The following is a 13,984-nucleotide window of genomic DNA, read 5'->3' on the forward strand; positions in this document are numbered from 1 at the left end:
TCTACAACATAGCCAATAGGCTGCTCAACATAAAGTTCTTCCTCAAGGTAGCCATTCAAAAATGCGGATTTTACATCCATTTGGAAAATTCTCCATTGATTATGAGCTACTAAAGAAATTAGCAATCTTATAGTTTCCAAACGAGCAACTGGGGCAAATACCTCATCATAATCAATACTTTGTCATTGACTACAACCTTTCACAAACAATCTTGCTTTGTATCTCTCTACCTCTCCTTTTGCATTCTTCTTCAACTTGTACACCCATTTTACACCAGTTGTATTCTTTCCAATTGGAAGAGTTGCAAGTTCCCATGTATAATTCTTCTTTATTGCCTTGATCTCTTCATCCATAGCATCTCTCCATTTTTTGTCTCGCACCGCTTCTTCAAAAAATCCTGTAGGTTCACAATCAGCAAATAGATAAAAAAGTGTTACACCATCTGTAATCTTTGTTGAATTGTAAAGATCCTGGAGACTTCTCATTTTTTCTTGGTCTTTCACTAAAACTTCCTTCTAGTAATGACGATGATGATGGACTTTCATGAATGGGAGACGATGCTGCTGGTAATGGAGGTGGAGTGATAGGCTTTTCGTGAACTTCATTCCCTTGATCTTCCTCTTCAGATAGAGGAAAGAAATCATACTTCTCTTCTTCTTGGGTGCTCCAATCTCATGTGCCTTCTTCATTGAATTCCACATCTCGACTAACAATGACTTTTCCAGTGCTCGGATTATAGAGCTTATAGCCCTTAGAGCTTGGATCATAGCCAATGAACACATACTTCTTCCTTTTATCATCTAGCTTTGATCTCTCTTAATTTGGTACATGTGCATATGCAATGCTCCCAAACACACGAAGATGGGAAAGTGTAGGCTTCTTCCTACTCCAAGCTTGTTGTGGGGTTTTTTCTTGTACACTTCTTGTGGGGAAACGATTGGACAAATAGATTGCACAATCTATAGCTCCAGCCCAAAATTCTTTAGGCATTTTCCTGCTATTCTACATGCTTTTGGCCATATTAAGAATTGAACGATTCTTTCTTTCTGTGACACCATTTTGTTGTGGTGACCTTGGAACTGTTAGAGGGCGGCAAATCCCATTTGCTTCACAAAATTCTTTGAATTCATTTGATGTGATTTTGCCTCCTCTATCAAATCTTAAGGCCTTAATTTCATGGCCACTACTTTTCTACAAATGCCTTAAATTTCTTAAATGCACCAAATGCTTCAGATTTCTACTTCAAAAAATAAACCCATGTTTTTCTACTAAAATCATCAATAAAGAAAAGAAAGTAGTTACTTTTACTAAGTGATGATGGCTTGATAGGTCCACACACATCAGTATGAACAAGTTGCAATGACTTGGTTGCTCTTGTACTAGCTTCTTTTGGAAAGCTCTTCCTTGATTGCTTGCCAAGGAGACATCCTTCACAAAACTGGTTAGGATGCTCAATGGAAGGCAATCCTCTCACCATCATCGTCTTTGCCAACAACTGTAGTCCTCCAAAGTTTAAGTGCCCAAATCTTAGATATCAAGCCAAGTAGAATCTTTAAAACAAGCCTTCAGACATCTAATAACATCATGTTGAATATTTAACAAGAACATTCTATTTCTTGTCATAGGCATATTAGCCATCTCATTATTTTTATGATCCCTTATTAAGCAACTACGATCTTTCAACTGGATATCATAGTTTTTCTCAAGGAGTTGTCCCATAATCAAAATATTAGTTTTCATGCTTGGCACATAATATACATCAAAAACAAATTGATGATCTTCATTCTTTAAACGGAAGAATTTTACCTATCCTCTTCACTGAAACTTTGGATGAGTCACCAAAGGTAACATTCCCGACCACCGATTCATCAATCTCCATAAACATCCTTTTATTCCCACACATATGGTTGCTAGCACCAGAGTCAAGATATCACGCACCATTTTCTTCTCTGTCTTCTTCTTTGTATGCCAACAATAAAGTCGGCTCCACTTCTTCATTCTTATCTTCAATATTGTTAGCTTTCTCCTCAACAGTGTCAGCAACATTTTTACATTCAGAAGCATAATGTCCATATTTTTGACAATTATAACATTTAATGTTAGAGTTATCATACCTTCTTCTGTATGGTCTTGAGAAACTTCATCTTCCATGATCTCTTGTGGATTGTGAACTTTGACCCGTGAACTTTGACCCCTCTTCATAATTGGGAGAGTTTTGACCATTCCTTCCTCCAGATCCTCTCCCTCTACCACGTCCATGTCCTCGACCTCTTTGGCTACTTTCACGCCACCCTTTCTCATTCAAGGTGAGCTTTGCTTGTAGGACTTGCTCCAAAGGTTCATGCTTCTTCTTATTGAGCCTTTCTTCATGGGCTTGTAATGATCCCATGAGCTGGTTAATGGTCACTGGCTCCAAGTCTTTTGATTCCTTAATCACCACAATGATATAGTCAAACTTAGAAGTTAATGACCGTAGGAATTTTTCTACCACACGGACATCATCCAAGTTCTCACCATATCTCTTCAATTGATTTATAATTGCCAACACCCATGAAAAATAATCTGAGATTGATTTAGGACCCGTTTGTTACTGTTATTTAAACAACAGTTTTTAGTGTTTAAACAACGTTATACGTATTTTCACACTTTTTCACCCACATGTATTTCCAACAAATACAAACAACGTTACTAGAAATCTCTTACCAAACAGGCCTTTAGATTCTTTCATGTGCAAACCTTAAAATTTGCCTTTCAATGTTAGAAGACGAACTTTCTTCACTTTATCAACTCCTGTTAGAGAGTTTTTAAGAATCTCCCATGCTTGCTTAGATGAAGTTGCATTTGCAACTCTCTCGAACATGATTTCATCCAAACCTTGATAAATCAACATACGAGCTTGTTGATCTTTCTTCCAAGCCTTTTGCAAGGCTTCCTTTTAGTTTAGAGTCAAAGATTCTTCATCTTGTGACTCCACATAACCTTTCTCCACAATCTCCCACACATCTTGGGATCTGAGCAACGCCTTCATTCGGATACTCCAATTTCCAAAGTTTTGTTTGGTAAGTCGAGGAAATTTGAATGATACCATCCCATTGGCAATAGCCATTCTCACCACGAACCAATTGGCTCTAATACCACTTTGTTGGAAATAAAACAAAAATATTGATGGGCCTTTCGTTTCTTACTCTCACAAACACTCACACACTAATTAGTGTATAGAATAGACTCACACTCACAAATTAAATAAAGGGAGAGAGTGGGGAGGGAAGAGTTAGAACACTTTAATGTTTTGTATTTCTCTTCAAATCTTGCATAGAACTTGACGGATGAATAGCTTTATATGGTACACCATCCAACCTCTTAAATCCCACTACATTTATTTTTCTAACTCTTACATTCATAAATCCCACACATAACTTAAATAAACCTCCCACTACATTTAACTTATGAAACTCCCACTTATTTATGTAAGGTTAATTAAAAACAAGTTAAACTTCTAACAATATATTCTTAAATCCATTTTAAAGTAAATTTGGGCTTATCTAGTACTGAAAGATAAATTTGGTGGTGAAATTAATGGTTGTAACCACAAGGTGATGTCATTTTCAACTCATCTTTGAACAATTTGTCTGTTTGTGTAGCAACTTAACTATCATCATTGACATCATTGCATACCCTTGGTGCGATAGTCACTCCACAAGTATAAGTGCTTGTGAGGTGTGGGGGGGGGGGTAAGAATCGAGGTTCAAGTCTCTAGGAGGGAGTTTCACACACATATATACTTAGATTAGGCTAAAGTAGAATTTCTATCTTGTAAAAAAAAAAAAAAATCTCATCATTGACTGCATGCCAAGAAATGCATGCTGCTACTATAGAGAAACCATTTGCCTTAGTGCATGTTTCTATGTCTTGCAGGCTACCTTTTCCTAAATGAATTTGAAGTATAGTGAAGATGAAGAAGCATACATAGATTCCCTTTTCTCAAATACAAAAGAAAAAAAAACCATGTCGAAGTAAAATATAAATCCTAGCTAAGAGTTGTAATTAAGTTTCTGTAAGACCAATTTATTTCCATTAGTTGATTCAAAGAGAGTATGTATGTGGTATATTTTGGATGCTAAATCATGTTTATGGATAAATCAAATTTGTTTCAATGGAAACTAAAGTAGAAGGTGATGGGAAAGGTTGCTTGTACAGTAGAGATTGATCTTGGCAAGACATACTATTGATAATTTGCATAAGATGAACTGGAACTCAGATGCTTGAAGAGCAGAAAAAGTATTAGTAATTCCCGTAATTTCTTCCAATATCGATGACATGGTAATCCTTAAACAACATATATATTTATACTTTGACAATTGTGCTTATGTTTGTAGGGTTTGCTCCGTTCCTTAAGTTGCATAGTTTGAGTTCTTGATGACAATTCAGAGCATGAAATTGAATCACAATTCTGCAATAGGTTTGTTTATCTATGTGTGATTGCCTTTTGTACGTTTTTAGACTCCTTAAAAACACAACTGAATTAACCTATGTAATTAGCCAAGTAATTACTTAGTCAAATTAACAAATCTAGGTTAACACAAATATATCATATCAATATATAGCAGCGGAAAATAAAAAATACAACGATATGATAACCCAGGAAAACTAAAGTAGTAAAAAACCTAGGGAGGATTTAACCTAGCTATCCTCAAGATAAAAAGCAAATCCACTAGAAAGAATCGAAGTTTTACAATTGCGACTTAGATCACAACATCCTATTGCTACCCACCAGTGGAAACTTACTGACACGACCACGTATAAGCTCCGAGACCACGAACTCCTTTCTTTGGCCTTTGCAAAACACAAACACCAACGTTTGTGACTTTGAGATCCCATTCAAAGTTTTAGCAACACAAACTTTCCTGTTTGTGACTCCAAGATCACCCTTGAAGGTTTAGATCGTCAGCATATTTGATGACTAGAGAAGGCAGCAACTTCTACAATACCGGATCTTGGGATTCCTCAAGTAATAACACCGGTAGATGATATGAGAGAGCTTTTTAGGAGCAAAACCCTAAAAACAAAAGAGGCACACTCTTCTCTCTCTGAAAAGCCTCATAAAAATGTGCTTCGAGTTTCTTTTATATACTGGGAGAAGTAGATTAAAAACCCTAATCTTTAATGGGCTTGAACTGCTGTTTGGGTTTAATTAAAATTCTGCAGATAAGACTTTCGATTGATCGAGCCTGTCTTTCGATCGATCGAACCAGATAAATTATGAAGTCTTCTTCTTGCAGCTTGTATGTTCTTGAATCTTGACTTGGATCACCTTGAACATTGTCTAATAATACCTATAGACTTTAAGATCTATATCTAAACAAGTTTGTGTTCACGATTTGTCAATTGTTCTAAATTTTTAGAACCTAACACCTTTGAAGTAGTACATGTCTGCCTTCGCATTTCTTTTTCAAGAATGGGGCTTTTGAGTACACTTTGTTTGTTTAAGGTCTAAATTTGTTAATGTATACTTTCAAGTAAATCTTGCTCCATCAAACAGGATTCCCACATATTCTCACATTTCATCAAAATCTCCCCCCTTTTGTCACGTATTGACAAAGACAACTCAATAAAGAGTAAACATATGCAATAAAGGATAAGAGAAAATAGAAAATCAAGGGAACACAAAACAATTCAACTCTATAGAAAATAAAGACAACTCCCCCTATGAACAACAAAGGTTGAAAACAAGCTTCTATTCCTATAAAAATAGGAAACACAAAACAAGCGTAGGGAAAAACAGTTTTTCGGAAAATAGGAGGTGGCAAAAAATAAAAACACACAAACCAAACTTAAGAAAACTAAGTTGAGGATACACATGAAGAAAAAATATTCTCTTTCAATAAATGCAAACATGACACTATGTGACTCATAGACAGTTGCATGAGTAGAGAAAATATTTGCACATTGATTATCCATCATATCTCTTAAGAAAAATATTTTCTACAGTTCACACGTAAAAATAGCATATACTAAAATGTACAAAGGACTCAAAAATTAATCAATCAATTTTTAAATCAAATTGAGTACCCAATTTAGTAAAGTGTATGCATGTTATATGTGAAAACAATTAGAGATATGACTGCAAAACTGCAAGATGGATTCAAAAAAATCAATGCAATGCATGTGAATCCTAAACATAAATGATGCATGAAAAAAAATTCGGTCAAATACTTAAAAACTGAAAATTTTTCAGTTTCGATCGGTCGAGCATCAATCGAGCACCGATCGAGCTAGGTAGATTCAAACCAAAATTTTTATCGCAATTTCGATCGGTCGAGCAACAGATTCGATTGATCAAAAATCTTGAAAAATCAATTTTTTGAAAAACAAAGCGTTTTAATGCAGAAACTCCTAAAAGCATAGTATTTCATGAATGAAATGCATGAGTATGAGATAAAAGTTTTTCAAAAACACTTAAATTATCTTCCAAAAATAATTTTCAATCAATTTGACCTCAAGTCTCAAACTTTAAACACATTTTATATTAAAATCAAGGAACTTTAATCTTGGATGGCTACAACAAGATCACACACAATATAATGTACCAAGTTTAATAAAGAGTAACTTGTGTAGTGTGTGCAACTAGCAAAAATTTGAGATACATGTGAGGTGATATATAAATAGAAATCAATCACAATTTCTACAAAATTCATCATATAGAATTTGAAAGAGACTATCACCAAAAGAGTTACATCACATAACTCCTACATCTCCTAGAATAAAAGCTTGCAATCATGTAAGTTTCTTGATTTGCCTCATAATGTACACACCAATTTTATTTGATCAGAAACTTATTAAATTAGTCAGGATAATGTACACACCAATTTTATTTGATTGTGAAGATATTAAAGCCCAATAATGTACACACCAATTTTAGCATTTAAACCGAGGCTACACCTTATGTTCTTTTTGTGCATGTGCTACACTTTCTCGAGTATAAAATCTTACGATATGCACTAAGGTGTTCATGATTTGCTAATAAATAGTTGTGAGATGGTTATTTATGTCTTTCTCAAAAGGTTCAAGTCCGACAATCAAAGACATGTGACTTCAAGATCAAGACAAAGTGATCAAAAACTATAAACATCTCCTACACAATATGCACTACAAAACTCAAACTAGTAAGGTACAATAAAAGAAACTCATCCAAGCTAAACAAGGTACATAAACATGTTATATAAAAATAATATAGCCAATCCTTAATTTTAAATCCAAGATGTGAAATACAAAACACATAAATCTTTTTGGTTTTAAAAAATTTATGACTAAAAAAAACACACATTATGCTAAATGAACAATGTAAATGCAATGCATGACAGTGCTTAACTAAGCTATAGAGGATACATAAATAAGAAATATCAATTTCTTAATTAACCCATGAGTACATGTATAAACTAGTTCATACTCACACAAAATAAAAAATAGCTTAGCACTTATATAACACATACTATCCGAGTTTCTCCACAATGTCAAACATGTTCTAAATTAAGAGAGAGATATCATAATTCATGTAATCTTCAAGAAAAATAAAACAACCAAAAACAAAAACAAAACATGTCCACAAATAATTGAAATAATTAAATCAGGGGCAAGTCAGCAACACTCACCTTAGAGAATCTTTTCTCACCCATCTAGCACGAGTCTTCGGCTTTTGTAGGTGAAAATCCATGTGAAGCAGAGTGTATTTGAGGGATTACACCAATTTTTTGAGAAAGACTGAAATTCTGCAAATTCCTTTCACAAGCCAACAAGCTTAAATTTTTCAAAATAATATGAAACTGAAAATTCAAACAGTGTATAAAACACTATGAACGTTTAGACCCCCAATGTACAAATTATCAATTCAAGCTTAATGTCAAACAATTAATGTGCTGAATATGAACATAAGCTTAAAATAGAATTGATAAACAATCTAAATTAAGTAAAATCACATCCACAGCAGAAATTAAATAAAAGAAATTAAGGAAAGAGAGATGCAAACACAAGGACAACACACGATGTGTTATCGAAGAGGAAACTGAAGCCCTCGGCGTAAAACCTCTCCGCCGCCCTCCAAGCGATAAACAATCCACTAAAGAATGTAGTTGGGATACATGAACAGCAGAAGACCCTTCAAGCCTAATCTACCCAATGTACCTAAACCCTCTAAAGCTCCTACTCAAACGAGGATACGCCGAACCTATTTCTTCTTTAGCTTACTGGATTCCGCTACTTGACCATAGCATCAACCAATATGAAATTGGTCTCTTCTTAACTACTTTCTAAACACCAAGTGGCCTTCTCACAGATATGGGTATGGTGAGAAAAGGTTTTGGTAATGTACCTCTCAAGGATTTGACAATGGAGAGGAAGAGAGTAGAGGAATTTGAAGAGTCTCTATGTGAAGATTGTGGATGAATCAATCTTGTTTTTCTCTAGGGTTTCTCTCTCAAAATTCTCTCTAGAAGCTCTCTAAATATCATGGGTATAAGGGTCTATATATAGTAGGGTGAGAAGGAATGTGAAAAGTCAGTTTTTCCCAAACAGGATGGTCTGGCGACTTAGCCTCGCGACTAGGTTGAGTCGCAAGTTCAAGCCGCGACCTAACGGCCTGGCCAGCCTGGGACTTTTGTCCTGTAGTGCAACAGCTGGCATGACTTTTCAGCTCCCCTGCATGTTTCACACATGTGCAAACTTTGGCGGCTTGCCCGTCGCGAGTCACCCGCGAGTTCCAGCTGCGAGTCTCTGCATCCTTACACAATCTTGAGCATTTCTTCACACACTCTCACTCACTACCTTTACATGATTCCCACCTAAATACAGGGTTACTAATTACTAAAATACAAACAAATTTGACACGGAATAAAGCCAACAAGATGGTTGATAAAATTCAACCTAACAGAAACAATTTATATGGATTTATTGTAGGAGAAATATCATCACATATCCTAGATTAAAACACTGAATGCTTAAATTTCAATTTATGACAATTAAGACGAATGTGACCGGAGACACCACAAAAGTGACAAACAGGAACAAATTTAGGAATATCAGTATTCCTAACAACAAATCTAGTCTCGGATTTTGGTTTTTGCCTCAACAAAGAACAATTTGGTCTAATACGACCAACAACACCACAAAGGTGACAGGTAGGCACAAAAACAGATTTATTATGCTCTCTAATAGTAGGTTTAGATTTAGGTTTAGAAATTTCAGCGTCTACGTCAGAACTTTTACCTTTGTCTAACCTAGCAAAATAAACATTTTCTTTATTATTCCTCTTAAAATGAGGGATATAAACTTTCTCAGTTTTAAGTTTAAGAGAAATAGAAACACTTCTGTTATCAGCAGACTTGGTACTAGTCAAATTTTCAATTTTAGCTTTAGATTCAACTAACTTTTGTTCCAAGCTTTTCATCTTTTCATCTTAAGAGGAAATTTGATTTCTCAAAAATTCATTCTTTTTATTAGATTCATCTAATCTAACAATTAATTCATCTTTTTCAAGATTAGCTAATTTTAACTCTTCCTTGAATTTCTTAGCAATTTTCATAGATTTCAATAATTCATTACGAAGAGTTTCACAGGCATCAATAAAATCAACAGAAGCATGACCAGAAACATGATCAGAAATACACTTCAAATTATCCATGACAACAGGGGTCAAGGATCAGCTCTTAGATCAAAAGATCTAAAACAAAAGAGCTACCCGCTCTGATATCACTTGTACGTTTTTAGACCCCTTAAAAACACAACTGAATTAACCTAGGTAATTAGTCAAGTGATTACTTAGTCAAATTAACAAATCTAGGTTAACACAAATATATCATATCAATGTATAGCAGCGGAAAATAAAAAACACAACAATATGATAATCCAGGAAAACCAAACCGGTAAAAAACCTGGGGAGGATTTAACCTAACTATCCTCAAGGTAAAAAGCAAATCCACTAGAAAGAATCGAAGTTTTACAATAGCGACTTAGACCACTAACATCCTATTGCTATCCACCAGTAGAAACTTACTGACACAACCATGTGCAAACTCCGAGACCACGGACTCCTTCTTTCTTTGGCATTTGCAAAACACAAACACCCACTTTTGTGACTTTGAGATCTCACTCAAAGGTTTAGCAACACAAACTCTCCTGTTTGTGACTCCAAGACCACCCTTGAAGGTTTAGATCATCAGCACCTTTGATGACTAGAGAAGGCAGAAACTTCTACAATACCAGATCTTGAGATTCCTCAAGTAATAACACCAGTAGAAGATATGAGAGAGCTTTTTAAGAACAAAACCCTAAAAAAAAAAGAGGCACACTCTTCTCTCTCTGAAAAGCCTCATAAAAACGTGCTTAGGGTTTCCTTTATATACTGAGAGAAGTAGACTAGAAACCCTAATCCTTAATGGGCTAGAACTGCTGTTTGGGCTTAATTAAAATTCTGCAGATACGACTTTCGATCGATCGAGCCTGTCTTTCGATCGATCGAACCAGACAGATTATGAAATCTTCTTCCTGCAGCTTGTATGTTCTTGAATCACCTTGAGTATTGTCTAATAATACCTATAAGCTTTTAAGATCTATATCTAGACAAGTTTGTGTTTACGATTTACCAATTGTTCTAAACTTTTAGAACCTAACACCTTTGAAGCAGTACATGTCTGCCTTCGCATTTCTTTTTCAAGAATGGGGCTTTTGAGTACACTTTGTTTGTTTAAGGTCTAAATTTGTTAATGTATACTTTCAAGTAAATCTTGCTCCATCAAATAATACCTGTGTGCTTCCTATAATTTTGGAATATAAAGTCTTGCTACAGATTGGGAAAAATGATATCGTAATTCATAATATAATATGATCCCACTGTGCTTTTATTATTTATTTTTATTGAATTTTTCTAGGGTAAATTGTTCTTCTATTTCATAGTCTTCCTTGACCTATAAAATGCATGTATTATCTTAACCATCACCGCCAAAGAAAATTCAAGACTTGTACTTCACAAATTTCAGCCATTTTCACTAGTTGTTGTCTTGGCTCTCTCTCTCTCTCTCTCTCTCTCTATATATATATATGTATGTATGAAAAAAATGAAAGTAAATTAATATAGCTACATTTTAAATTATATGCTTACATGTCAAACCTGCATCATATGTATGTAGTTTGGTATTCACAATCAAGTAAACTCATCAAAATTTTCATTTAACATGTTAGGGCTAGCTAAGACTTATAAATCAAATGTCAATGACTTTTTTAAGTCCCTTTTTTTAAAGTTCTTCATGAAATAGAGAAAAATGGGTTTTTTTTCCCCTCACTTTTGGGACATAGAAAATTGAATTCAAATCACTAAAAATAGAACAAAAACTTGATCCATGAAGAGTTTTCACTAGTTCTTAGTACTTTGGAATGGGAAAGGTTTTTAACACCTCTTTGAAATAATGACATTACATAAAGATTAGGGCACAATTGCAACATCTCTGATTCTTCGAATTCTGCATGTGAACTATGAAATTCTTAAGACGCCGGGGGGGGGGGTGGTCTGTGGCTTTGGAGTTTTATTATTTGACACAAAACACAAAAACACAATGTGGATCAGCTTCAGTTATATTAAAGTTAGAACCAGCTAGAAGCCTAGAACAGTTGTAAGAGTCAGATGTGAGACTAATAGCATGCTTATTAATTTCCATGAATTTCTAGAGAAGTGATATTCTGTTTAGAGAAATTGGACGATTTAAATGGGAGGGAATCCTTTCCCAAATAATTTATTCCACTTGTTGCACAAATGTTGAGAACATCTTGGATGGATAAGCTATGGCTTTTTTGCTCAATTTATTTCTGAAAATCAGAATAGATATACAGCCTATTAAAACTGAGTTCCAGTACAGTTCATGATAATTGCTTGTGCAGACTCAAGGGTTTACCCCTGATCAGTCATCCTGGCGTTTCAACCAGGAGAAGCATTCATGGTCCGAAAGGTAACTAATTTGGTTCCCCCATTTGAGGTGCATATCACATTGCATTTCATTTATTTTGAATGTCTACTTCTCAGTAGACAAAATTGAGGCCACGAAGTATTTCTAGTTTTCTACCCTTCCTTTTTTTCCTTCTTTGCTTTTGCAGGGTGGACCCTCAGAAATAAATGTGGCATTAGAATTTGCTGTAAATTCTCTTGAGGTATGTATTTTGTGTCTAGAATTCTAGTACATAGGCTTCTTAATTTGTTTCATAACTTATGTATCCTAGATGCCGTTTCATGTATGATGTTTTATTGATGGTGGCCAAGGTGACATAATAATCAGCACTTGGAAATAAAATGTCATCATAAAAATAGGGTGCCAGGGCCAAATAATGATTATGTAGAAGTACAGTCCAAAGTCCTACAAAAACTATTAAGTATAAATTCGAGTAAGAGAATGAAATTGTGTTTTGGAAAACAAGTTTCAGAAGTGAAAGTATATCTCTCCTTCGAAAATTTATTAGAAATAGTTTAAGAATCTGAATTTAAACATAAAGTATTTATCAAATTATAACCATACCAATATTTCAATTTCCTGAACGATAAGTTTCTTGAAAAGTTAAAGAATATAAATTCAATGACTTGATAATTCTACGTTTAGCATCTAAAATATAAAACAAAATGGGCAGCTATTCGGCAACAAATCTTGAGGAGGGTTTGCTTCTTTTTTTTTTTCTTTTTTTTTTTAATGGTGAAAGGATAATTTCTTTTGCAGGTTGTGAACATTTAAGTCATCGGCCACAGTCGTTGTGGAGGCATTCGTGCCCCTATGAGCATGCAAGATGAAGTACATGCCTACAGGAGCATATTAGCCTTTTGCATGTCTCATATTTTTGAGGTAATTAAATAACAATATTAATGCAGAAATGTTTATCGCTTGGCTAACACGAAGTGTATTTTATGCTTCACACGTTGAATGGATTATTGAAGATGCCCAGCATTCTTTTATAAACAGGACTGCCACTCTTGTGAAACTTTTTTTCCTTTAAATTTCTCTTTTCCTTACCCAATAAACAAAAGTTGAGGGCTTTTATGACTATTATTAAAATTTCCCTTTAGACATGGTTAGAATGCCTGCTAATTCCTTAGAAATGAGGCTAAATTAGCTAGATAGTAGAACATTGGAGCATTTGCATAATACAATACAAATTAGAAAAAGACACCATTAAGAAAATCCTTCTTAAAATTAGCCCTGCCTATACGGAGCATATATATATATATATATATATATATATATATAGAGAGAGAGAGAGAGAGAGAGAGAGAGAGAGAGAGAGGGTTCAAATTACATGTTGTAATCACAACAAAATCTATAACTTTGCCACAATTTATTCATGTGACGAGTTGTAAGCAAGGCTGACCCTTCCACTAGGCCAATTAGGCAATTGCCTAAGGCCCCCAAGTGGAAGGGAGGCCCCAAAATTTTAGAAAAGAAGGGGTACTGGGGGCCAAAAAAAAAAAAAATTAGTTTAAGATGAATTAAAAATATCCGGCACATCCTTTTAACAAAAAAACAAAAATTTTGGTAGATTCGGTTACACATTGGTTCTAAACAAAATCATTACCCAAAAATAAACAAGATAAACTACAAATCCGGTCTAAGAGATTAACCACAAAACAATTACAAATCAAAACAAATAAAACAACTTAAATCCCTAAAATTTTTACTGTTCCCTGTGCTTCTTCCTCTCTGCTCTCCGCCTCTCTTATTCTTTCTCTGATTCTCTCCACTGTTGTTGGCTGCCTGGCTAGCATAACTACTGAAGCAAGCTTCCTCCGTGGCTCCACCTCTCTCAACTGCTCAAGCAAGCTTTCTCCGCCTCTCTCATTCTTTCTCTGATTCCCTGCTCTCTGCCTCTCTCAACTGCTCAAGGTTTTGAGTTTTGAGGACTGAGGTATCTATAATTTATTTGGCCGCTTGGCTTTCTATTGGGCCTGTTTTATTTATATTGA

General features: G+C 34.8%; 2 protein-coding genes across 4 annotated transcripts in view; both read left to right on the top strand.

Annotated features, from left to right (window-relative positions):
* LOC126705329 (MADS-box protein SVP-like) overlaps window positions 1–12,985 on the top strand; it is a 151,523-nt gene extending 138,538 nt beyond the window's left edge. The window contains exon 13 of the mRNA XM_050404245.1: window positions 12,747–12,985. The gene's annotated coding sequence lies outside the window, so the exon portion shown is untranslated. The remainder of the gene's footprint in view (window positions 1–12,746) is intronic.
* LOC126705325 (MADS-box protein SVP-like) overlaps window positions 1–13,984 on the top strand; it is a 95,216-nt gene that overhangs the window by 67,023 nt on the left and 14,209 nt on the right. Inside the window, exons 9-11 of one of the 3 annotated variants that reach the window (XM_050404234.1) lie at window positions 11,923–11,990; window positions 12,136–12,189; window positions 12,747–12,869. In XM_050404234.1, coding sequence (XP_050260191.1) covers window positions 11,923–11,990; window positions 12,136–12,188 — 121 coding nt within the window. In that variant the 3' untranslated portion in view covers window position 12,189; window positions 12,747–12,869. Of the gene's footprint in view, window positions 1–11,922; window positions 11,991–12,135; window positions 12,190–12,744; window positions 12,870–13,783; window positions 13,927–13,984 lie in introns of those variants that run through there. The other 2 variants (XM_050404233.1, XM_050404232.1) reach the window with 2 other exon arrangements.

The sequence above is a fragment of the Quercus robur genome, chromosome 11, assembly GCF_932294415.1.
Source record: "Quercus robur chromosome 11, dhQueRobu3.1, whole genome shotgun sequence".
Taxonomy (NCBI): domain Eukaryota; kingdom Viridiplantae; phylum Streptophyta; class Magnoliopsida; order Fagales; family Fagaceae; genus Quercus; species Quercus robur.